At 43.6% G+C, this 27,320-nt stretch overlaps 2 protein-coding genes across 2 annotated transcripts in view; both read right to left on the bottom strand.

The window, feature by feature from the left end:
• The window catches only part of LOC124545705 (homeobox protein DBX2-like), a 94,146-nt gene extending 74,504 nt beyond the window's left edge, over positions 1–19,642 (bottom strand). The window contains exon 1 of the mRNA XM_047124652.1: positions 19,391–19,642. Within this exon, the coding sequence (XP_046980608.1) occupies positions 19,391–19,642 (252 nt within the window). The remainder of the gene's footprint in view (positions 1–19,390) is intronic.
• A 6,079-nt stretch (positions 19,643–25,721) lies between these two features.
• Positions 25,722–27,320, bottom strand: part of LOC124545704 (homeobox protein DBX1-B-like) — a 140,008-nt gene continuing 138,409 nt past the window's right edge. Inside the window, exon 4 of the mRNA XM_047124651.1 lies at positions 25,722–25,745. Within this exon, the coding sequence (XP_046980607.1) occupies positions 25,722–25,745 (24 nt within the window). The remainder of the gene's footprint in view (positions 25,746–27,320) is intronic.

Here is a 27,320-nt window from a genome sequence, read left to right as displayed (position 1 = left end):
TTAAGTAGTTCTAAGTTCTAGGGGACTGATGACCTCGGATGTTTTGTCCCATAGTGCTCAGAGCCATTTGAACCAACTCGGAGGATTCCGAATGCACGAACCATTAGCGGAGTATTTCTAATGTTAGGGGAGGGGAGGTTCTCTACCTAGCGTCCATAATCAGTACGAGCGCTCGATACGTGAAGACGATGATGAGGATATTATGGATACTGTTCAACGTAGCCCGAGTACCAGTACACGACGTATCTCTCAACGATTAGGCGTTCCACAGCCTAAGTTATGGCGTACACGGAAGTACAATAATCTGCAACCTTGCGACAAACAAAAAGTGGGTCATTTACATACGGGAGATCCTGCTCTTCGCTTAGAGTTGTGCAACTGGTTAAATACTAATCGTCAGTTACACAAATACATTTTAATTACTCATGAGGCACAGTTTATTCAAGATGGTATAAACAATTTACACAACGAGCACGTATGGTCTGAAGCAAACCCACATGCAACAGCGCAGCGCAATTTCCAGCAGCGATTTACCATAAATGTGTGGTGTGGTATAATCAACACACACTTTATTGGACCATTCATTTTCCCAGGACGTCTAACTGGCGAGACGTACTTACAATTCCTTCAAGAAGAAATGCCCCGCTTTCTTGAAGATGCGATTCCAAATGTACTTTCAACATGACGGCGCGCCTCCACATTTCACCAGCGCGATTACTACACATTTAAATGAACATTTCCCCCACAAATGGAATGGTCGTGGTGCTACACGTCTGTGGCCACCCCGATCGCCCGATTTAACACCAATGAATTTTTGTGTATGGGGATGGATGACAGACATAGTTTATGATGACAGAGTCAATGCACGTGAGGATTTACTTGAGTGCATTATGAACGCAATAGACGAAATTAAGATGATGATGATGACGATATTTGGTTTGTGAGGCGCTCAATAGTGCGGTTATCAGCGCCAGTACAAATGCGCAATCTTTGCTCAGTCCAATCTCGCCACTTTCACAAATGATGATGAAATTATGAGGACAACACAAACACCCAGTTCCCGGACAGAGAAAATCCCCAACCCGGCGGGGAATCGAACCCAGGACTCCGTGATCCAAAGGCAGCAACGCTATCCACTAGAAACGAGCTGCAGACATGAAATTAAGAACAACGCTGTAAAACTGAAACGAGCAACAAAATCTGTTCATACACTTACAGCTAAATGCATTGAACTAGGTGGAGATATTTTTGTACATTTATTGTGAAAGTATGGTGAAATTGTAACTACACTGTACAACTTCATTAACACTGAGCTTTGTATTTGTCGGTTTAACATGAATTCACCTGTGCTATGGTATTAATAAAGGCAGATTATCTGACACAGTTAACGTTATTACCATCATTTTTCCAAAATTAAATTCTCTACAACTTCTGTTGAAAACTTTGTGCAGTTGTCTGGAATTTACAAAATGAACTGGGTCAAGTAGTTAATAAATTAATAATTTTATGAAATTACATCTTTGCTTCTCTGGATCTTCTGGAAATACTGCAGATACGCGTCTGGGACATGTTTTATTAGATTCACCAGACCAACAACAACAAAGTAAATGGAAATCGTGCTTTACTTTAACCTCTCATAGTTTTGCGATGGCTTCATAATAGGGAAGTTGCTAAATTTCAGGCAAATCTTTTATTAGCCATAACCCCGTGACTTAACATATGCGGACCTATGTTTGTACGAACTTTTTTCTTTAGTTTTACTTGTAGGATAACATATTAAAATATTTGCCTATCTTCCTGAATTACCCTTGATATGCGTATACCTACGTTGGTCCCTACGCGCAACACCCTATGTACGTGGAGATGGTGCTGACTGAAAATACGGTTACGTAATCTGCATACAGCTTCTTCACAGTTTTTATTACAAGCCTCTAAGGATTGAAAAGACACATAGTAGTTAAAGTTTTGATAAAGGACTTATGTCCGAAAATGCAGCGTTTGGATGTAAAATTGCTTTGAACATGTGATCACTTCCAAATCTCCCACTTCCAGATAAGAAGTGATGACACTTAATCACACAATGATTGAATTCGTCCTCGCATATTTCCAGAACCGTAGCAAATGTGGCAGCGTGCCGTTTTCCTAATCACTGGACAGTACTCCAAAGGATAATGAATATGTACAGTGAAAGGCGGCACGAATGGTCGCAGCTTTGTTTGACCCGTAGAAAAGTGTCATGTGTCACGAAGATGCAGAAAAAACTGAACTGGCAAACGCTTGAAGATAGGCGCAAACTATACTGAGGAAGCCTGCTAACAAATTTCCAAGAAGTAGCTTGAAATGACAAATCCAGCAGTATATCACAACTCCCTACTTATCACTCCCGTACGTATCGCGAGGACAAGGTTACATCGTTTATAGCGCGCACAGAAGCGTTTAAGCGGCCATTCTTCCCGCGCTGCATACATGAATGGAACAAGAAAAAGTCCTAATAACAGGTACAATAGGAAGTAACCCTCTGTCTTGCACTTCATAGTGGTTTACAGAGAATTTATGTGCCTGTAAATGCTGTTGTAAGCGATTTCTCTCCTGGATTTGATTGTTTAAACGAGAGGACAATAAAGGAGGTATAAGATATCTATGTTACTATAAACATGTTAACAGTCTTCGTGTCATCAACAGTGATATAAAGATCAAGGTACATACCGATTGAGATCGTGTAAGGGTTATGGCGCTGGATTCAGGTTAAAAGCAGTAGGTTTATCTCTGTGCAGCCAACCAAATATAGGGTTACCATTGCTTCCCTAAATCATTGGATAATTCTACGGTAGTTTCACTTAGGTCATGATCGATTAAAGATATCGAAGGGAAGTTAATCTGTAACCTCCCTTTTCCGTACACTCCTTATACCTGTAATGTACCTATCACAATTGCTCACACTCTGCATGTATCATTTGCACATTACGTACAGCATTATACGCGCCGATGAGCTTCCAAAACGCGTGAGCCACAAGTAACATTTATTCTCGGCTATTTAATTACTCTCAGGGACGTTCATGTTGCCCATGCTACACCAGGGGGAACAGTGAGCATAATTTGTACAGTAATGTTTAGCATAAACTCGCGTTATAACAATGTGACAGTGTCTGTTCCAATTGAATAGTTTCATTTGTCCAACTAATACAACTTCCTGCATGGTGCCTCATAATATGCCGAGCCTCATCGTCCATTCGATGCTAGCAGGAGATCGCATTTCGATTGCAATAAAGTTTATTACTCTCAGGGATGTCTGAGGCTATACTGAAATGTCAGATTACCGTTTTATGCGGTAATTTTTTTTAGCTTCTGCGGATGAGGTCTGACCTTTATAACTGTGTGATGTATTCATTTGATCACTGCATCACTCACTGTTGAATGTGCTATCTATAATTTCACGGATGGAGTGACTGATTCGGTGGGAATCGATAACCGATAGTCATATCTCTTTCGCCACACCCGTCTCTCGCCGTACGTCCATTTAGAGCGGTGTAGCCCGTAAACATTTCTGTTGGGCCCACCGGCCGGGAAGCTGAGTGACGCATGGGATCAGTCTGTTAGGCCTTCAGTGGAACTTCATAACATATTTGAATCTTAATATGGTATCGAAAATTCATTCTAAACTGTAGAAGCGACATAATGTAACATGCGGAGCTAATGAAAAATTTATTTTTAATTGTAAAACCGGTTTCTGTCAGAGAACTTTTCCCAGTACCTGTTGTACAACGTTACGGATGAAGGGAAAGTTGATTTGCATCTCTATAACATCTCTAATGCATTATCTTGTCGACTAGCAATACTTGGCCTTTGAAGAGCTTATTTTCTACATGGTCAAGAGAAAGTTGAGTAATGTTCCTGTAAGGTTACAGTCCGTGGTTAAGTCTTTAACTGGCAAGTAAATGTATTAGGGGCATTATTTAGATAACACGATTATTTTGTTCAATGCAACACTTCATCGGAAATTCAAAGAACTTCACAAAAACATACAATATATCACTGAATATGAAAAAGAGGAGAGCATTAACTTTTAAATGTCATTATCTACAATGTAAATGGAACTCATATTACATCTAATGTTTTCCGAAAACCAATCACGTTTAATGGGATAATTCATAATACTTATAATACTTCATGTCCTCCTACGACACATAAAAAAAGCGTTTTTTTTCATTCCATGACAGATAGAATAACCCGCTCATCACTATCTAATAAGAACACTGATATTAAGTTAAATAAATTGAAACACATAGCCACAGAAAGAGGATACAACCCTGATTCAATTAATAAAATCTATAGCAATAAGAAAAATAAGCGCTATAAGACAGCTAAGAGATATATAGCCTTAATAAATGAGGAGAAAAAACAGAAACAAAAATATGCAGTTTTTACAAATATCGGACAAATACCTGACAAAATTCGCTATATATTTCGTATAACAGGAATAAAAAATTGTTTTCGGACTGGTAATACAATGCAATCCAATATAGGGCAAAATTTTACTCCATACCCCATTGCGACCCATCTGACATATATAAAATACAGTGTAACAACTACAATAAATTTTACATTGGGCGAACAGGTAGAATAACATGTACACAATATAAATAATGTTGTAACACTGATAAAAGCAATCCATTGACCTACTCACACAAATGGAGGAAAAGGATGTAGCAGAGGAAACTGAAACCAGTGTTACTATTCTACACAAAATAGAGACAGATAGGTATATAAATGTCATGGAAGAGATTGGAATTTTTTCGCATTATGCTAAAGATTCCAACTTTATTTTAAATGAACAACTTGAATTGAAAAACAAACAAAAATGTCCAAACTTAATTTTAAGCGAACAACTTGAATCGATAAACAAAAAAAGTATTGAAAAATTTCGTCATATTGTACTACGAACAATAATACTACTAAAAAAGTATCGCGGTCCGGCACACAGTTTTAATCTGCCAGGAAGTTTCATATCAGCGCACACTCCGCTGCAGAGTGAAAATCTCATTCCGGAATAATACTATTCATAATAGCAATTCGTTGTCATTTCATTTGATGTATTCTCTGGATGGTTGTGTAATGGACACACTATGCATCTACCACTCCATTACAAAATATTATTTGCAAATGCTACATTCTGACAACTGTTTTATGGGATATATGTAACACCTGTTATTAACAAAGACTGTATATATTCTGTGTATCTTAGTATAGTGTTCAAGTATCTTTTGAGTACGATGCATGTTCTACTTTTCAGTATGCCAGTATGTGGTCATCCATAAAGTGAAAATGTTCTTGTATATAGTTGCGGCGAATCCAATAATCAGCATACACCTCACAACTGAAAGCACAGAAGGCTGTACTTCAGCCTACTATCAGCAATGAAGTCACGAGAGAAGTAGTTTAGATGCAAAAGGATATGCGCTATGAAAGGAATCACCCAGGCAGTCGCCTGGAGTGATTACCGAAAATCTAAATCAGGATTACTCATCAGGAATTTGAAACTCGCTCCTCCTGTATACGAAACGAAGATTTTAATCGCGGCACTATTTCGGACATCTCCAGAACCAACTGTGACCAACTGGTAGGAATGCCTTTAGGCGAAGTAGACTTCAATACCAGGAAAATTCTCTAGATACTGTAAGCAGTTTTCCTCTCTACAAAGGTGATCCACCGATAACTATTTCGCTTGTCCATGTTATTTTTATCTTCACATAACCGTGCCAACTTCTGTTTCTAGACGTCGCACACATTAAGAATTCAGTGGCCATAGCCTAGTCCGCCCAGAGTATTTGAAGAGAATATTCAATAGGGCCACGTTTTACATTTTCCCTTGTTATGAGACTATACATGGTGTTCCAGTCTTTGGATCAAACGTGTAGGGGTGACACATCATGTCATGGGAAACAACTTTCGTTTGAGACAAAATGTTCGCTGGCGCTTTCCGGAGGCGCCAGGCGGGCTTTAGTATTCGCCGGTCCAGGAAGACGAGATTTCACCGAAGTAGGAGGGTGTACTGACCAGATGTGCAGGATATTACCTATCTCAGTAGATTGAAAGAGTGATTGTTTAGCAAGGAAACATAACAACAAGTGTCTGTAAGAGGAGAAAGATATTTTAAAAGCGAATCAGGAACGTTAATTTTGCTATGGCTAGCCTCTTTCATATGGAGCATCTGACTGTATTATAGGCAACGCACAATGCATACGCACGTCGCAGAGCGCCTACACCTTGTCGTCCCTCAGGGGCATAACCAATGCAAAAGAACGCCTAACGTCGTTGGTAAGCGTCATCGAACAGTTTGCCTCTAACAAAATTTGCCCCATTGTCAATGTCAATGATATTCACTGACAGCTGTGTAACTTAAAATGTTATTTTATTTTGAAGTCTACCAGTTTCAGCATTTCACTATGCCATTTTCAGGTTCCTACAAAATGAAAGAGAAAATATGTAGTGTATACCAGGGTGTACAAAGCAAGTTTACAAAAAGTGACGGGTAATCATAACAGCGCTTAAAGCTACAATTGAAAGTAGTGGCGTTAAACCAAATTTCTGTGTACATCCAGCACAATAGACTAAAACATGTGTACACATTTGTTAGTCATAAAGCTATTGAACACCACAGATTTACAAGAGAACATGCAGAAACATTAAAAAGATTAGAACTATCAGGAGCTTCGTTGAAACAAAGCTTGTCTTTTCATAAAATTTTTGTCGACGAGAAAACGCCTAGTATATTTGAGGACCTATCTTCATTTAAAGTAAAATGTCACACAGTAATCTATGAAGGACAACAGTATGCATATTTACGGGTTAGGTACTATCACAACTGGTGATATAATTAGTTATCACAGCATCAAAAAACAACTTGACGCAAAACCCAGCGGCAGTCGACATATTAAGAGAAAAATATGTACACATGTTTTATTCTACTGCGTTGGATGTACGCAGAGATTTGGTTTAACGCCACTACTTTCATTTTTAAGCTTTAAGCGCTGTTGTAATTACCTGTCACTTTCTCTAAGCTTTCTTTGTACATCCTGACATACATTACATGTATACTCTTTCATTATGCAGCGGTCTGAAGATAGCATAGTGTACTGAAACTGGTAGCCTTCAAAATAAAATAAAATAACATCTTAAGTTAGGTGGCTGTTGGTGAATTTCATTAATATGCCCAAAATGTTCAAATGTGTGTGAAATCTAAGGGGTCTTAACTGCTAAGCTCATCAGTCCCTAAGCTTACACACTACTTAACCTAAAGTATCCTAAGGACAAACACACACACCCATGTCCGAGGGAGGACTCGAACCTCCACCGGGATCAGCCGCACAGTCCATGACTGCAGCGCCTTAGAGAGTGTCATTAATATTGACAATCACTTATCCAGTCGATGTCCCCGTCTATGACGAACCAACAGAGATTTTCCCCATGTCGTGACCTCTCACCCCTAGGTATTTGATGCAAAGTTTTTGAATCACCCTGTATGTCTTTTTAGGCGCTGTTACATACTCTGACAGCCACAACTGTATAAACCATATATTTTAAGGAGTCCAGACAGTTAACATTTATGTCGTCTAGAACGAGAATTTACTGACTGTCAGAACACAGTACTGAGCTGTAGTTTGCAATGACACAAAACTCCTATACAGCTATATAAACTACAGATGTAAGGAACTTGATTCTTTGCGTTAGGTTTGCTGTGCGCTGGCTAGGGCAGGAGGTGCGGGGGCGTGCCTACAGGACAAAACTATCATGTATACACTCTGAATTCACTGGAACGTGCCCCAGGAGATCTGAATTTTGGCACCGACGGGCATAGGTCAGTGGCTGTGACACTTTGTGGTGGTCCCACCCGTGGCTAGGCGAGAGTGCGCGCCAGATCACAAAAACAGATTTAATGAACCATACACTAATTATTACCTACAAAGCTTATGAGAGAAAATACACGCATAAGATCGGGAGAAACTTGTCTGACATAAGAAAACAGAAATTTAATATAAGTAAATAGTAAAAGTAGGTTTAGTGTAAGAGATATGTGTTATTACTAGCAACGTATTAAACATGTTGAAGTTGATAATACAGTTCAAATGTTCGCTAAAAGCATTAGCAAGGTTTTATTAATAACAGCAAATGTAATTAATCACTTGTTGACGTTGGAGTGTTCACACGCCTGCGACCCGATAATGATATACAGGGTGTTTAACAATTCCTATTACAGGCTTCTAAGGATACTAGCGGGGATTTAGTAGGTAAAGTTTTGACAAGGAAACCATGTTCGGAAATGCAAATTTTGTATGTAAAACAATTTTGATGAAAGCATAACTCTTAGTTTCTTACAATGACGTCCTAGCGAAAGCGCTTAAGAGTTACCGGCTCCTACTAGCGCAAGTTGACCTCATAAGCATACTTCTCTGTGCAGCTGCCCAGATCAGAGAGTGTGCGCGAGTCGTCCACCCAGGCTTCAGGTCTGGAGATTTCAGTTCGCCCTATGTCTTCGTGTCGAAGTCAGAGAAATTCGAAAGTGAGGTCTATCGTTGTTTACATTATGTTACTCTGGTATGTTGATAGTAATGTCCTTTGTGTTTGAAGCAGTGTGGTCGTTTCCTAACATGGAAAGTCGTGAAAGGAACACTATGGAGATACTCGCTGAACTTTATAAATCGGAAACCACTTTGTTGTTGTTGTTGTGGTCTTCAGTCCTGAGACTGGTTTGATGCAGCTCTCCATGCTACTCTATCCTGTGCAAGCTTCTTCATCTCCCAGTACCTACTGCAACCTACATCCTTCTGAATCTGCTTACTGTATTCATCTCTTGGTCTCCCTCTACGATTTTTACCCTCCACGCTGCCCTCCAATGCTAAATTTGTGATCCCTTGATGCCTCAAAACATGTCCTACCAACCAATCCCTTCTTCTAGTCAAGTTGTGCCATAAACTTCTCTTCTCCCCAGTCCTATTCAATACCTCCTCATTAGTTACGTGATCTACCCAACTTATCTTCAGCATTCTTCTGTAGCACCACATTTCGAAAGCTTCTATTCTCTTCTTGTCCAAACTGGTTATCATTCATGTTTCACTTCCATACATGGCTACACTCCATACAAATACTTTCAGAAACGACTTCCTGACACTTAAATCGATACTCGATGTTAACAAATTTCTCTTCTTCAGAAATGATTTCCTTGCCATTGCCAGTCTACATTTTATATCCTCTCTACTTCAACCACCATCAGTTATTTTACTCCCTAAATAGCAAAACTCCTTTACTACTTTAAGTGTCTCATTTCCTAATCTAATCCCCTCAGCATCACCCGATTTAATTTGACTACATTCCATTATCCTCGTTTTGCTTTTGTTGATGTTCATCTTATATCCTCCTTTCAAGACACTGTCCATTCCGTTCAACTGCTCTTCCAAGTCCTTTGCTGTCTCTGACAGAATTACAATGTCATCGGCAAACCTCAAAGTTTTTACTTCTTCTCCATGAATTTTAATACCTACTCCGAATTTTTCTTTTGTTTCCTTTACTGCTTGCTCAATATACAGATTGAATAACATTGGGGAGAGGCTACAACCCTGTCTCACTCCTTTCCCAACCACTGCTTCCCTTTCATGCCCCTCGACTCTTATAACTGCCATCTGGTTTCTGTACAAATTGTAAATAGCCTTTCGCTCCCTGTATTTTACCCCTGCCACCTTCAGAATTTGAAAGAGAGTATTCCAGTTAACGTTGTCAAAAGCTTTCTCTAAGTCTACAAATGCTAGAAACATTCCTACTACGGCCAATGCTTTTCCTTCAGTCGAAACCATTGTCAAGAGAGGTTGAATACATCACAGATGTGTCGTAGCGCCTGTCGGCTACTACATCTTTGCAGGAAAGCTTGATCGAGTGTGAGGTCTTTGACGGCCTTATGATCAGGACTCGTCCTCATTGCAGATCGCCGTGCCCCCATGAACCCAGCCCCTCCATCCCGAACGGTTACCGGTTTCTCTTAGAACCTACTGGAGAAGCAGACCGGAGATATTCTTCATTTGATCTACTCACATGCTCGCTATTCTTCCTCTCTGTCTCCTGACCTAGATCTTTCCATCCATGATTACATCCTCTAGGTTTCCTCCACTTCTTCCCACAGTATCGCCAAAGAACTAAAGAATTTTTTGATTGACACTAGAGACGAATGTGGATACTGAGTTGCTCAATAATGAACACGTTCTTCTTTCACTTCATTTTATGAGCAGCATCCTGCTCCAGCGCCATAGCTCAAACGCATCAGTACACTGCTTGTCTCTGGCTTTAAAGAACTACGTTTCGCAACCAAAAAGAAGAGGGAAAACACGACTGTTTGAAGAAGCCAAGTCTTTATGCTGCTCGTTATCCCTCTGTTCCACCAGATCTTGGTGAGCTTCTTCGCAGCCATTCGCCGTAACGTGATGTGTCTTCTTATCTCACCTTTGTAGATTCCCGTGTCACAGACAGTTGACCCAAGACAGATGAAAGAATGCACGATTTCGAGTTCCTCTAATCGACCCGCGCTTTGTGCTCCCCTGAACATATCAAGATTCTGGACTTGCTGAGATTGTTGTCTAATCCATCTAAATAATGCGGTGAGGACAGTGGCAGGAACTTTCACATCCATACCAGTACCTTGACTGTCAGTACTCGCCAATATTGCTCTCCAAATCTAAGATGACAATAAGCAGCAACACGTGAATGGATGAAACTCGATAAATCCAGAAATTTATCAATTCGTGAAACATCAAGCAACTTACCACGGATCCAACGAAAATCAAGACACCCACCTTGGGTAAACAATGGCCAACTCTCTGCACAAAGCTGTAATCTAAAAGAGGGATGGAGGACTTCCTTGCATGCTCATAAGAAGTTAGGTAAAATAGATCCGTCCATCCAACACCCGAGAGCGAACCAATCAAGAAAAACATGGGGCTGCCTCAACCGCATCAGAAATCGGCTCGCCATGACCAAAGCAACGCTGCACAAGTGGGGAATTACCGATGATGACCAACTCGTCTGCGGAACATCCGGACAAACACTGAAATAAATTTTGCACGAATGTCCAATGGGAAAATTCATGGGTACCTGGAAAAAATTTGTAGACGGAACACTTGCAGCACTTGACTTTGAATATCCAACTGTGATGGGAAATGGGTATCTCAACCTCTTTCAGCTACTGCCTGTTCTCCAGCTTTCATTACTATCTGATATATGCGTAAGGAATATATACACAGCCCAACAGAATTAAGGAATAACTTTTTCACACTGCGACACAGAAGCTTTAAATTTGGATCAGAAATGCCTACAACCTTCCTCTGTAATGATTTAAAAGCGTGACGCCCTGCGATGTCATCTTCAGGCTCGACGACGCTTCAAACACCAAGGTGCGAAAAAAAGGCCGGAGCTCAGAAGTTTGTGTGACGTCTAAAGTGGGTTAACGATGTCACATCGGCACCAGATTTCACAAAAAAAATCTGCCAAATCCCACCGTGGACGTGTAACACGATGGGAAGGTCGTCACAGTCTCTCTTACCCGTATTTCACCCATTCTTTTTATGCCTCTGCGATGGAGGTCAGAACCATGACGCATGGCATTGAAATCACGCAGTATTCTTGAGAGTAACAGAGGAAAACATTCCAAAGACGCCGCCACTCAGAATCTACACGGAAGCCCTCAGGAGGGGGCATAAAGGGCGTCTGTGGAACCACCCCTTTCCTTGGGACGTTGATTCTCAAATATTTAGCGTTCGAAAACGACAGTTTGCAGGGCGGCGAACCATAGGAAAAAGTTCTTGACACTCTTTGACACTGTTGACATCTCCCTGATGCGTCAACGCTTTCCTAAGGACATCGTGGGTTAGCAACACTATTGAACGTGATACAACCTCTTTGGAGTGTAGTGCGACCTCAATTTTTGCTCTGGCGTACATGGCAGAACCACTAGAGACCGTTCAAAACCATTCAACGAAATGCGGACGTGATTCGAAGCAGCGAGAGGTACTATGCTTCTTCAGTGCGCATGTGCCATGCCCACCCTTGGTGTGATCATGGTTGACGTGGCCGGATGTAGATGGTAATGCCAGTTGCGCAGGAAAATGATAGGTTTCTATTGCCTTCTAGAGCAATTTCAGTGTAGTAATCCATTCCAATATCAGAAAGCTCGCGGGGTTGAGGGGAACCACCCCTGTAGAATTTCGATGGCGATATTGCGAGATATCGGCGTCGAGAGAAAATAGTCCGAATTGTTTTTAACACTTTAGGTTAAGAAAAATATTTTTTAAATGTAATCTAAAGCACATTCCGGCATTCGGTTTAGTCATATTGGTTATCAGATGGAAGAAATCTCAGAGTAATAAACTGCTCCATCGACCCTTATAACTTTCAAGGGTAGTCCTAAGCACCTGTAGGCAGGTACACTATCTGATCAAAAGTATCCGGACACCTCCAAAAACATACGTTTTTCATATTAGGTGCGTTGTGCTGCCACCTACTGCCGGGTACTCCATATTACCGACCTCAGTAGTCATTAGACATTGTGGATGGGGCGCTCCACGGAACTCACAGACTTCGAACGTGGTCAGGTGATTGGGTGTCACTTTTGTCATACGTCTGTACGCGAGATTTGCACACTCCTAAACATCTCTAGGTCCACTGTTTCCGATATGATAGTGGAGTGGAAGCGTGAAGTGACAAGTACAGCACAAAAGCGTACAGGGCGACCTCGTCTGTTGACTGACAGAGACCGCCGACAGTTGAAGAGGGTTGTAATGTGTAATAGGCAGACATCTATCCAGATCATCACACAGGAACTCAAACCTGCATCGGGATCCACTGCAAATACTATGACAGTTAGGCAAGAGATGAGAAAACTTGGATTTCATGGCCGAGCGTCTGCCCATAAGCCGCACATCACGCCGGTAAATCGCTTGGTGTAAGGAGCATAAACATTGGACGATTGAACAGTGGGAAAACGTTATGTGGAGTGACGAATCACGGTACACAATGTGGCGATCCGATGTCAGGGTGTGAGTATGGCCAATGCCCGGTGATCGTCATCTGCCAGTGTGTGTAGTGCCGCAGGCTGGAGTGGCCAGCGGTTCTAGGCGCTACAGTCTGGAACCGCGCGACCGCTACGGTCGCAGGTTCGAATCCTGCCAAGGGCATGGACGTGTGTGATGTCCTTAGGTTAGTTAGGTTTAAGTAGTTCTAAGTTCTAGGGGACTGATGACCTCAGGTGTTAAGTCCCATAGTGCTCAGAGCCATTTGAACCATTTTTTGTGTAGTGCCAACAGTAAAATTCGGAGGCGGTGGTGTTATGGTGTGGTCGTGTTTTTCATGGAGGAGGCTTGCACCTCTTGTTGTTTTGCGTGGCACTATCACAGCACAGGCCTACATTGATGTTTCAAGGTGTAGGTGCTCAGTCCGGGACCGCGCGACTGCTACGGTCGCAGGTTCGAATCCTGCCTCGAGCATGGATGTGTGTGATGTCCTTAGGTTAGTTAGGTTTAAGTAGTTCTAAGTTCTAGGGGACTGATAACCACAGACGTTAAGTCCCATAGTGCTCAGAGCCATTTGAACCATTTTTTTAATGTTTCAAGCACTTTCTTGCTTCCCACTGTTGAAGAGAAATTCGGGGATGGCGATTGCATGTTTCAACACGGTCGAGAACCTGTTCATAATTCACGGCCTGTGGCGGAGTGGTTACACGATAATAACATCCCTGTAATGGACAAGCCTGCACAGATTCATGACCTGAATCCTATAGAACGTCTTTGGCATGTTTTGGAACACCGACTCCATGCCTGGCCTCACCGACCGACATCGATACCTCTCCTCAGTGCAGCACTCCGTGAAGAATGGGCTGTCATTCCCCAAGAAACCTTCCAGCACCTGACTGAAAGTATGTCTGCGAGAGTGGAAGATGTCATTAAGGCTAAGGGTGCGCCAAAACTATATTGAATACCAGCATTACCGATGGAGGGCGCCACGAACTTGTAAGTCATTTTCAGCCAGGTGTTCGGATACTTTTGATCACATAGTGTATCTGGTATCGGGAATGTGTCAAATGGCTGCTTACCTGCAGGCACCTAGGGCTGCTTCACATGTTTTCTATGTGCAGGCACACTTTTAAAATTCTGAATAAATGTAGGCAGGTGCCATCGAGGGTTTTGCCAAACTGGGGATCTTAGAGGGAACCTCTGTCGTTTTTCTCACAGTTACCTGTGTCAATGTCGCATCTGTCTATGACCGCGCCACAGGACGACGAGGCACAGAGCAGTGAAAAAACGTAAACAGCCTTTGTCGCTTCGAATAACGTTTAAATGGTTTGGAAACGATCCATAATTGTTCTATGCTCTACGCCAGGGCCAAAATCGAGGTCGCACTGCAGTCCAAATGAGTGAGCTCCATTCAAGGAGAGTTGCTAGCCTATGATGTCCTTAGAGAAGCGTTGGCGCATCAGGAAGATGTCAGCAGTATCAAAGATCGTCAGGTAAGTCTGTTGTTCAGCGTTCTGCAAACTGTCGTTTTCGACCGCGAAATGTGTAGGAATCAGTGTCCCAAGGAAAGTGGTGGTTTCAATAACAATAGTCCATCTCACACACGATTAGAGTAGGAATGGAGAGAAATATTGGGTCTCACGCAGTTTTTTTTAAATAATAATCTTTACTACAAATTTATAATAATTATACAGTCTTAACTCACTTAAATGATTAGTGGGTCCTAATTTCATCCAACATTAATTGCATCTAGATACAGATTTTATTAATTAGTGAGCTACAGCTAACTAGATAACAACTAGTTAAACTAATTTATTTGTTACTATTAATATTAACTTTATATGACCTATGTTTGACCGAACTCTACTGCCTGCAGCGTCACAGTTGTGTCAGTAGTTTATAAACCTACTTTTTAGAGCCTTGCTCATCGAGCTAATACCGGTGAGCGTGCCCCTGACACTGGGGAGGCCAAGGATGTTATTCGCTGCAGGTTCCTAAAGAAATAATTTCCTAAATAACTAATTTCCTAGTCTAACTAGTTCTAATCTAAGTCAAGTCCGGTGCTTTGTCCTGTATTGGTGGTGTCGTACCCCACTTCCCCTAGTCCTGTACGCGGCTGATTCCAGACTGGGAGGAAAGTCGGCCTGTCCACGCACAGGCGGTATGGGAATAGGGCGCTAGATTCAGTGTTTGGTGTGTCTCAATTGTTAATTTAATTTATTCTTTTAACACTTTTCATGATACCTCATCCGCCAATTGGTCAAGAGTTTTCGTCTAAGTGAGTGGTATGTGTCATGGTCAGGTAATTGGTCACGTAATGTGGATGCTACATCATTGAAAAGGGGGCACTCGTTGACCACATGATCGGGCGTACCCTCTGGTATACCTCATTCACACGCGGGTGTGGCCCTTTTCCCGAACCGACATAAATATGTTGGGTATGGCCCATGACCAGTGAGAAAATGGATCAGTCCTCGGGTAGGTTCAAAGTATTTCATGCCCAGTCCTTCCCTGACGTTAGGAAGAAGTTCAAATGTTCTGTGACCTGTTTCTTCTGCTTCCCATAATTCTTGCCACAATTGCTCGCCTCTTCACCTTATCTCACCCTCATCCTCAACCCCAATGCCTAATATATCTTCTATCTTCGCGGTATTCCTTTTTTTAGCCCAAAACCACGCAGCCTGTTCTCGAACTTTAATGTCCAGGGGGCAGAGCCCCATTATTACTAATAGGGCTCCCCTGGGGATGTTCTGTAGGCCCCAACAGATCTCAGTATCATGTTTCTCTGAACCCTTCTCACTGCCATGGCGGGCACAACCCTCGTGAGCCTGTGTGCCCAGACTCCCGAGCCGTAACATGGCTACTTACAGTGCGCCAGGCCTATAAAACTTTGTCCACACCATACACACCTGCACACCATACCGTTGCTCAGCTTCCTCTGGCACGGCTATTTCATAACCGGCAACGTGCGATGCAGCCGTATGGGATTCGCGCACAGGATTGCCTCGCTGCGATGTCTATGGCTGGTCTTCGTATTTTACGTCGCGGTTGGAGCAGATTTCCACCTTGGCTCCTCCGGAGACCCAAACTTATTTTAGATTTGACTACTTTTAAGAAAGATAGCACACCAGATTTTAGATTCCAATCTCTGTTTTTTAACATTTTAGATGTGCATCACGGTTTCACCGTCGTTTACACTGATGTCTCCAAAGAGGAGAATTTCCTTGGCTGTTCTGTGGTGTTCCCTGATCATGTTACCCGGCTTCGCCTCCCTGATGAATATACCGCTTTCGCAGCGGAGCTCCACGCGATCCTGAAGGCTCTGGAGCAGATGAATCGTATTCGGGGCAACCGATTTCTTCTCTGCTCCGAATGTCTTAGTGCCTTACAATCACTGCAGAATGTGTGCCCAACTGAGGAGATGGTCCAGCTGATATATGACCAACTGTACTTGATCCAACGGCGGGGTAAGGAGGTATCCTTCTGCTGGGTGCCTGGTCATGTCGGAATATGGGGCGATGAACAGGCCGATCGGGCTGCCAAGGGGCCTGCAGAGAGCAGGATGTGGTCCAGTGTCCTATTCCCTTGCAGTCTCTCATCTCTGCACTCCACAGGAAGTGCATGGAGTTGTGGGAGGAAGATTTGCTGGCGGTGACGGCCAATAAACTGCGGTTGGTGAAGTCCACAACTCGGCCATGGCGTTCCTCCTGCCGGTTGCTCAGGCGGGAAGAAGTGGCCCTCACACGTCTTCGGATCGGGCACTGTCCTCTCACACATAGCTTTTTATTACGGCGGGAGGATCCTCTGTTTTGTGATGCTTGTGGTGTGCACATCTCTGTCCGGCACATTTTAACAGACTGCATTTTATACCGCGACGCAAGGGCAGAAGCACGAGTTGATGGAGATCTGCCTTGTGTTTTAGCTAACGATGAGACGTGTGTGTCTAGGGCTTTAAAGTTTTGTGATGTGTCTGGGCTCTGGCCTAATCTTTTAGGCTGGAGGTTTTAGTGTATTGCAGAGTGGCTGACTCCTCTCTTTTTTCCTTGCGGTCAACCAGCCACTTCCATCTGCTACATTGTTTTAGCTTCCTCAACCACTTTCTTTCTGTGTTGTCCATGTTTTACTGCTGACGCCCTGCTTCATCTCACGCTTCGGTGTGGGTAGGCACATATTTTTCACAGCTTGTTACCTTTGTTTTATGTTCTGTTTTATATTACTGTTCTGAGTTTTCTTCTTGACACCCGTCTCACTATGTTACTGAGCGGGCGCTGAAGACCTTGCTGTCGTGCGCCCAAGAAAAACCCTCTACTACTACTACTACTACTACGGTTGATGTTAGGATACCGTTGTGATCCAGTTTTATGAGGTGAGGGGGAAGATGAAATACTTTATGTCCGATGGAGATGAGATTGTTTAGTGTTTGGAGGGCTTTCTGGGTTAAGGTGTCAATGTGTTTCCCGAAGTTCCACCTTTTGTCAATGATGATTCCCAGGTAGCGTGTCTCACGTCGCCGAAGAACCGGTGAGCCCTCGATTCTTACAGTTGGGTTTCTAATTAACTGTCCTTTTAGTAATAGGTATGTTGACACGTGAGGCAATACTGACCCTACGACTTATCTTAGAAGAAAGATTAAGGAAAGGCAAACCTACGTTTCTAGCATTTGTAGATTTAGAGAAAGCTTTTGACAATGTTGATTGGAATACTCTCTTTCAAATTCTGAAGGTGGCAGGGGTAAAATACAGGGAGCGAAACCAGACGGCAGTTATAAGAGTGGAGGGGTATGAAAGGGAAGAAGTGGTTGGGAGGGGAGTGAGACAGGGTTGTAGCCTATCCCCGATGTTATTCAATCTGTATATTGAGCAAGCAATAAAGGGAACAAAAGAAAAGTTCGGAGCAGGTATTAAAATCCACGGAGAAGAAATAAAAACTTTTAGGTTCGCCGATGACATTGTAATTCTGTCAGAGACAGCAAAGGACTTGGAAGAGCAGCTGAACGGAATGGACAGTGTCTTGAAAGGAGGGTATAAGATGAACATCAACAAAAGCAAAACGAGGATAATGGAATGTAGTCGAATTAAGTCGGCTGATGCTGAGGGAATTAGATTAGGAAATGAGACACTTAAAGTCGTAAAGGAGTTTTGCTATTTGGGGAGCAAAATAACTGATGACGGTCGAAGTAGAGAGGATATGGCTGGCTCTGAGCACTATGCGACTTAACTTCTGAGGTCATCAGTCGCCTAGAACTTATAACTAATTAAACCTAATTAACCTAAGGACATCGCACACATCCATGCCCAAGGCAGGATTCGAACCTGCGACCGTAGCGGTCGCTCGGCTCCAGACTGCAACGCCTAGAACCGCACGGCCACTCCGGCCGGCTGAGAGGATATAAAATGTAGAATGGCAATGGCAAGGAAAGCGTTTCTGAAGAGGAAATATTTGTTAACATCGAGTATAGATTTAAATGTCAGGAAGTCGTTTCTGAAAGTTCAAATGGTTCAAATGGCTCTGAGCACTATGCGACTTAACAGCTATGGTCATCAGTCCCCTAGAACTTAGAACTACTTAAACCAAGTAACCTAAGGACATCACACAACACCCAGTCATCAGGAGGCAGAGAAAATCCCTGACCCCGCCGGGAATCGAACCCAGGAACCCGGGCGCGGGAAGCGAGAACGCTACCGCACGACCACGAGTTGCGGAAGTTTCTGAAAGTATTTGTATGGAGTGTAGCCATGTATTGAAGTGAAGCGTGGACGATAAATAGTTTAGACAAGAATAGAAGCTTTCGAAATGTGGTGCTACAGAAGAATGCTGAAGATTAGATGGGTAGATCACATAACTAATGAGGAGGTATTGAATATAATTAGGGAGAAGAGGAGCTTGTGGCACATCTTGACTAGAAGAAGGGATGAGTTGGTAGGACATGTTCCGAGACATCGAGGGATCTCCGATTTAGTATTGGAGGGCAGCGTGGAGGGTAAAAATCGTAGAGGGAGACCAAGAGATGAATACACTAAGCAGATTCAGAAGGATGTAGGCTACAGTAGGTACTAAGAGATGAAGAAGCTTGCACAGGATAAAGTAGCATGGACAGTTGCATCAAACTAGTCTCAGGACTAAAGACCACAACAACAACAACAACATGTTGACTTACTTGGTGATATTTCCATTTTGGCGTTTTGGCACCATAGTTGCAATTTATTCATGGCCCTTTCTATTTTTGGCTCTATGTCCTCGCGACTACGCCCGCCAACCAACAGGAGGAGGTCATCTGCGTAGGCTATCACCTCTAACACTTCTTCACTTTTTATCTGTCTACGACATCGGCGTTCGACACCGACGTCCTGTAATTGTTTGGCGCCGGCGTGGCGCGGAGGAGTCGCAGAGGGAGGGCGCGGCGACTTGCGGGCCAGGCTGTGTCCAGATGTGGCGTGCGGGTGACAGCGCCGGCGTATCGGCGCCGGGAGCGGCCGCCGCCGTGAATCAGCGCCAGGCCGCGCCGGGCCGGGCCTTTGTGCGACGCCCCGGAAGGAAGGGCTGCCGGCCCCGGCCAGCCGCGGCCTCCAAGGCAGCCGCGCCCCGGGGGCGGGCATGACGCTACAGCACAAGCACGGCGGTAGTTGTCGCACGTCAACAGCCGTAGTAGTCGCCCTCTATCCGCAAACCGTTTTTCTGATCCATCCGGGACGAGTCTCAGTCAAGGAAAAAGAGGTCACTCCGGTATTCTTTCTCGTTCTCCTAAAGATGGTATTACAGAGCACACCTATAGTATACAAGTCAGCATCAGGCCCCGGGGGTATAATTTTGGATTTGGCAACTTTTTCGTCAGCGCTATAGGTAAGTATACGATCTAAAATACACTACTGGCCATTAAAATTGCTACACCAAGAAGAAATGAAGGTGATAAACGGGTATTCATTGGACAAATATATTATACTAGAACTGACATGTGATTACATTTTCACGCAATTTGGGTGCATAGATCCTGAGAAATCAGTACCCAGAATAACCACCTCTGGCCGTAATAACGACCTTGATACGCCTGGGCATTGAGTCAAACAGAGCTTGGATGGCGTGTACAGGTACAGCTGCCCATGCAGCTTCAACACGATGCCACAGTTCATCAAGAGCAGTGACTCACGTATTGCGACGAGCCAGTTGCTCAGCCACCATTGACCAGACGTTTTCAATTGGTGAGAGCATGTGCTGGCCAGGGCAGCAGCCGAACATTTTCTGTACCCAGAAAAGCCCGTACAGGACCTGCAACATGCGGTCGTGCATTACCCTGCTGAATTGTAGGGTTTCGCAGGGATCGAATGAAGGGTAGAGCCACGGGTCGTAAAACTTCTGAAATGTAACGTCCACTGTTCAAACTGCCGTCAATGCGAACAAGAGGTGACCGAGACGAGTAACCAATGCACCACATACCATCACGCCGGGTTATACGCCAGTATGGCGATGACGAATGCTTGCTTCCAATGTGCGTTCACCGCGATGTAGGCAAATACAGACGCGACCATCATGATGCTGTACACATATTCTGGATTCATCCGAAAAAAAGGCGTTTTGCCATTCGTGCACCCAGGTTGGTCGTTGAGTACACCATCGCAGGCCCTCCTGTCTGTGATGCAGCGTCAAGGGTAACCGCAGCCACTGTCTCCGAGGTGATAGTCCATGCTGCTGCAAACGTCGTCGAACTGTTGGTGCAGATGGTTGTTGTCTCGCAAACGTCCCCATCTGTTGACTCAGGGATCGAGACGTAGCTGCACGGTCCATTGCAGCCATGGGATAAGATGCCTGTCATCTCGACTGCTAGTGATACGAGGCCGTTGGGATCCAGCACGGGGTTCCGTATTACCCTCCTGAACCCACCGATTCCATTTTCTGCTAACAGTCATTGGATATCGACCTCCGCGAACAGCATTGTCGCAATGCGATAGACCGCAATTGCGATAGGCTACAATCCGACCTTTATCAAAGTCGGAAACGTGATGGTACGCATTTCTCCTCCTTACACGAGGCATCACAACAGCGTTTCACCAGGCAACGCCAGTCAACTGCTGCTTTTGTATGAGAAATCGGTTGGAAACTTTCCTCATGTCAGCACGTTGTAGGTGTCGACACCGGCGCCAACCTTGTGTGAATGCTCTGAAAACCTAATCATTTGCATATCACAGCATCTTCTTCTTTTCGGTTAAATTTCGCTTCTGTAGCACGTCATCTTCGTGGTGTAGCAATTTTAATGGCCAGTAGTGTATTCGAAAACGCCACTTGCAGAAACAGGACTCTTGCGGGGCTCATACCTCGAGCTCTAACGGTGATGAAAATGTAGGCTCGAATGTTTTAGATAGCTCTTGCGTAAGGGACCATACGCGTACCCAACAGAAGTATCGTCTTACTTTAACTATCCCACAGTACAGGGTCAAAGTTTGAATATTACACACTTGCTCCAGCTTAAGCAAATGGAGGAAGTCGGTTTGTTCTTTCTGCATTAGATTTGGTCCATGGTACGTCTAAAAATGCTTATGGAAACTGATTTAGTTCATGGTTTTTGGCTACCAAAACCGATCCGCGGATTCCAAGACGGCTGGGCACAGAAAATGGCTGTAATTTCTACGATATATTCCTAAGATGCTGATCTCGAACAACCTTGAAAATTTTCTTGATATCTTTATCAGTCTCTGAAGTACACAGGTTCAAATTTACCCTACGTGCACATGTAAAATACGCACGTAAAATCCAGTTTTGTGGGGTTCAAATTGGCTCTAAGCACTATCGGACTCAACATCTGAGGTCATCAGGCCCCTAGAACTTAGAACTACTTAAACCTAACCAATCTAAGGACATCCCACACATCCATGCCCGAGGCAGGATTCGAACCTCTGACTGAAGCAGTCGCGCGGTTCCGGACTGAAGCGCCTAGAACCGCTCGGCCACCGCGGCCGGCTTTTGTGGGGAAAACGTAGTTTATGAAGTGACCTAGCACGGAGAGGTATGCTGTGAAGGGTCCCCGTCGTAATCAGAAGGATTCTCGAAACCCCATGTTGTAGAACACTGAAGCAGATGCAATAATTTTGTGCACATAAAATCCGATTTGAGCTGTAAAATTAGTTTTGCATTACTTCAGTTCACATAAGGAAACTATCAAAATTTCCCTGACCCATAAAATTTCTTATCATAATGAGCGATATACCCTGCTGTAGCAGGGGAAAGAAGGCAACCAGTGGCAAAATGTTCCTGTCGCAGCAGAAGAAGGACTAATACGCTCCTGTTATAAAAGATTGACTGAAAAGTGGGATACCAGCTGCCACATTCTACTTACCTCAGCACCTCTAAAAACTTCACTATAAATTTTGCAATGCGAATATATTCGTGCGGTTTTAATGTGAGAACGAAGGAGGCAGTTAATTGCTGCCAGTGTTTCCTCTACAAATTCTTTCCAAGTAACCATGAATTTTCACTTTCGGCTGGGGTGCAAAATGTAGACCAGTGTTTGTCCCGAAAGAGACGGAAAATTAATAAATACTAGGAGACAGTATACCGTGATCGTGTTATAAAAATATAGAACGAGACAATGGCAGTGTGAGAGAAAGAGAGGTGTACAGTGGCAGTGGAACATAATTGACTGTGAGAGAACAGTACTAGGAAAAGAGACAAGTGCCAGTGGAAGAGAGCCAGGAGGAAGTGCGAGTGGGTGACAACCAGTGATAATGAAAGACAATGTCTATGACAATGACAACGAGGAAGAGAGATATAGCAACAGTGTGAGAAGACATCAGCATTGGGAGGGAATGAATGAGGAAATAGTTGTAAGACAGATCAAAGAGAGACATGAGAGTGAGAGGAAACAGTACTAGTAGGAGAGAGCAAAGGAAATTGTGGCTGTAAGACAGGGTACAATAACAGAAAGGCGCAAAGAGACAGTGATAATAAGTTGGCTACCCCGCGCGGCAATTACTTTCTTCCATTGCTCCAAAGTCCAGGTTTTATGGCATCGGCATCACGTTCTCCAGTTAATGGCATTTGCATCACTGCTGGGTGTTTTTGGAATTCCAGCTCGCCCTGCAATTCCCTGCTTCTGGAGCTTCCTTGGTGCTGTTTTGTTGGTGACATGGTTAGCGAGTGCGACATTCAGTTCTGCGATGACTTTTCCAGCTGTCATCCTCATATTTTACGTCACAATCGTCTTCAATGACCGTCTGTCGTGATCACTGACCACAAACTTCGGTCACATTGTGACGTAGTGGATGATATTTTTCCACTTTCTCTGTGTGCAGTATAAATCTCTGATGCGGTGCCTCTTGAAACACACACACACACAAAAAGAAAAACCTTCGGTAACCTTGTTCATGGAAAGAGCCCCCCATACAAGTACCAACAATTTGTTCGCGTTCGAATTCACTTACCTGCGACACGATGCACTCGTAACTAGGCATACCGAGCGAGGTGGCGCAGTGGCTAGCACACTTGACTCGCATTCGGGAGGACGATGGTTCAATCCCGCGTCCGGCCATCCTGATTTAGGTTTTCCTTGATTTCCCTAAATCGCTCCAGGCAAATGCTGGGATGGTTCCTTTGAAACGGCACGGCCAACTTCCTTCCCTATCCTTGTCTAATCTGATGAGACTCATGACCTCGCTGTTTGGTCTCCTCCCCCAAACAACCCAACCCAACTCATAACTACGCAGACCACTGCTCTGATCGCATACATTTCCGCTCGGGCCCATGGTTTTCGAGTTATTCAAGAAAAATTTTAGAAATTGGCCTTCAAACACACCTCCACCCATCCATATCCTTCAGCAATCAGTATTTCCAGTATGTTCTTCGTTGTACTCCCTGACTGGTGGGGACCAGGCGTGGAAATGAGGGTATGTTCGAAGCTTCTTTTGTACGTTTTTCCTGAATAACTCGAAAACTACGATCTCTATCGAAAACGTATATCAGAAGAAAATTTAAGCGCATTCAGCGTAAATATGTGAAGAGCACCGGACCATCAGTCTAATTTCTCATGCAGCTAAAGTCTTGCTGAGAGTGTTGAATAGAAGGTTATATGGCAAGCTGGATAGAGGGATTGCAGAGGAGCAGTTCGGAAAAGGAACAAGAGATGCTATTGGCCTGCTAAGAACTATAGGGGAAAGATATATGGAAAAGGGTAGAGAAATCTTGGCTGTTTTTTATAGATTTAGAAAAGGCTTTTGACAGAGTTCAGTGGAACAAGCTGATGGATATTTTGAAGAGGAAAGGAGTAGATTGGAAAGAGAGACGACTGATACAGAATCTATATTTACCCCAGAAAGTAAGGATAAGGATTGGAAATGAAATGTCAGAAGGAAGCAGCATTGGACGAGGTGTTAGACAAGGTTGTTACTTTCCCAACTGTTGTTTAACGTATACCTTGAAGAGATTATTGCGAAAAGCTTAGATGGGAAAAGAGGAATATGTATTGGTGGAAAGAGCATAGAATGTATAAAATTTGCTGATGACATGGTATTAGTGGCAGAAAGTGAGCGGACAGTGAATAACATGGTCAAAGATCTGAATGAAGCTTGTGCGGAATATGGGATGCAAATAAACACAGCAAAAACAAAGAGTATGGTCATAAGTACAAGACGCAGGTTGTCCAATATTAAAATAGGACAATCTACCATTAGCCAAGTAAGTGAATTTAAATATCTCGGAAGCACAATAACTGAAGACTTGAGATGTCACCAGGAGGTGAAAACTCGAACTGCCATAGCGAAGGAGGCATTCAACAGAAAGAGGAGAGTCTTATGTGGCAAATTAGATAAAAGACTAAGGAAAAGGCTTGGAAAATGTTTTGTTTGGAGTGTGGCAGTATATGGAGCAGCAACATGGGCGCTGAGACGAGAGGATGAATAAAGGTAGAAGCGTTTGAGATGTGGATGTGGAGAAGAATGGAGAGAATAAGCTGGATGGAAAAAGTGGGTAATGAAAGAGTATTGGAAAAGGTTGGTGAGAGAAGATGTCTGCTGAAGGTTGTGAGAGAAAGGAAAAAGAACTGGTTGGGACATTCATTGAGAAGGGAGTGCTTGCTAGTAGATGCTTTGGAAGGATTGGTTTGTGGGAGAAGACTGAGAGGAAGAAGGAGATACAAGGTGATAGACGACATAAAGGGAAGAGGAAATTATGCAGACCTGAAGAGGTTGGTAGTAGACCAGACAGCCTGGAGAACTACCTTGTGAAAACCTGCCTTTAGGCAGAACACTCATGATGATGAGCGTATTGAGGACACTGCACAGAAGCTGTTCATCGCCACATACAACAGCGCAACCTGCAGGTTTGGCTAGCATCTTCATTTATGTTCAAGCAAGCATTATTCGCCTTTTTTCCATATTTTTGTCCAACGCCTGCAAGATAAGCTGCGTGGTCCGTTGCATACTTCCATGGTATCACATAAAACTACGTTGCATAGCACTAACGGATTATTCTAGTCACTCGTCTCTATTCTTTCGTATGTACGGATCCAAAGCTGCTATGAATTTCTTGATAGAATTCAGTTTCTATCGTAGGGTCGTATCATTATGAAATAACCAATTGATGTAATATTTTTTCAATTAGCTAATTTTTGTGATGCTACATCGTGGTAAAAACAGTAGCAAAAGTTATAGTAGCTTCAAGAAGAAAACTAAATAAAAACAAAAGACACACTTATCAAAAATTACAGGCCTTTGTTACCTACAACACAATAAAAAAACATAATACATAGTGTGAATCAGCTACCCCTACCGATGTTGTTTCATGCAACCGTCAGTTCTATATCCAATCTTCGAAAACCATGTGCGAGATTTTCATACTCTCTCGCTAGCTACGCGAAAACTGTTAGCCCTACAGAAAAAATAAACAGAACCGTTTTGTAGAAATTTAATGTAATTACATTTTGTACTCGCATACATTTCCAGTCGAGCCCATGCTTTTCGAGTTATTCAAGAAAAATGTTGGAAACTGGCCGTCAAACACACCTCCACCCATCCATATCCTTCAGCAGTCAGTATTTCTAGTACGTTCTTCGTTGCACTCCCTGACTGGTGGGGACCAGGCGTGGAAATGAGGGTATGTTCGAAGCATTTTTTATACGTTTTTCCTGAATAACTCGAAAGCTACGACCTCTATCGAAAACGTATCTCAGAAGAAAATTTAAATTTGCTGCAATAAGATCCTGTTCATTTTTCTCTGTGGGGCGAATAGCTTGTCCGTAGCCTCCGAGAGAATATGAAAATATCGCGTGTGGTTTCTGAAGGCTAGATGTAGAACTGAGGGTCGCTTAAAATGACAGCTGTAGGAGCAGCTAAATCACCCTCGACAGCATATGTACCGATAAGCCAAAACATTATGACCACTGCCTACGGCAACGCTGGATGCTACTTGGTGCCGTTGCGGGCCCGTGATGCGATATTAAAAGTATGTAAGCTGAGCAGACACGGACGGGGATCACCCTCGCGAAGATATGGGCTGAAAGTGGATAAATCCATTGAGATAACCGACTTTGACAAAGGACAGATTATTATTATGCGGAGCCTTTGAACGAGTATCTCGAAAACACCGAATCTAGTCGAAAGTCACGTGCCACTGTCGTCAGCGTCTACGGAAAGATGCAGAAGGACAGTGAAACTACCAATAGGCGCTAAATGGTTGGACGTCCACGACTCTCCACAGAACTTCGGGCTTGGAGGTTTGTTTGCTCTATAAAGTAGGACTGATGGTAATGTGTGGCATCTCTGCCGAAAGAGCACAATGCTCGTGTACGCACAAGTGTTACGGAGCGGAGCACACCGTTCATCATACATTGTTGAACATGGAGCTCCGCACAGACGTCCCCCTACGTGTTTCCACGTTGACCCACCGACGTCGTCAGTTACGACTGCAATAGGTACGGGACCAGCGGAATCAGACCGTCGAACAATGGGAAGGTGTTGCCTCTTCGGGCGAATCACATTTTTGCTGCTTTAGGTCGATGGTCGTCTCCGCAAACGTTGTCACCGAGGTGAGCGGCGGATCAAAACGTTAAGCGCGCCTCAGACGCAAGATGTTGGGAGCAGCATTATGCTATGGGAGACATTCTCCTGCGCTTGTATGGGACCTGTATGGTAGTAATCGAAGACACAGTGACAGCTGCGAACCCCCTGCATTCGTTCGTGCTAGATCTCTTCCCCGACGGCGATGTCATCTTTAAGCAATATAATCGGCCGTGTGTCTGAGCCAGAACCGTACTAAAGTGGTTTGAGCCACATTATAATGAACTCACGTTGATGT

Source organism: Schistocerca americana, chromosome 8 (assembly GCF_021461395.2).
Source record: "Schistocerca americana isolate TAMUIC-IGC-003095 chromosome 8, iqSchAmer2.1, whole genome shotgun sequence".
Taxonomy (NCBI): domain Eukaryota; kingdom Metazoa; phylum Arthropoda; class Insecta; order Orthoptera; family Acrididae; genus Schistocerca; species Schistocerca americana.
This window is presented reverse-complemented; position numbering and strand designations above follow the sequence as displayed.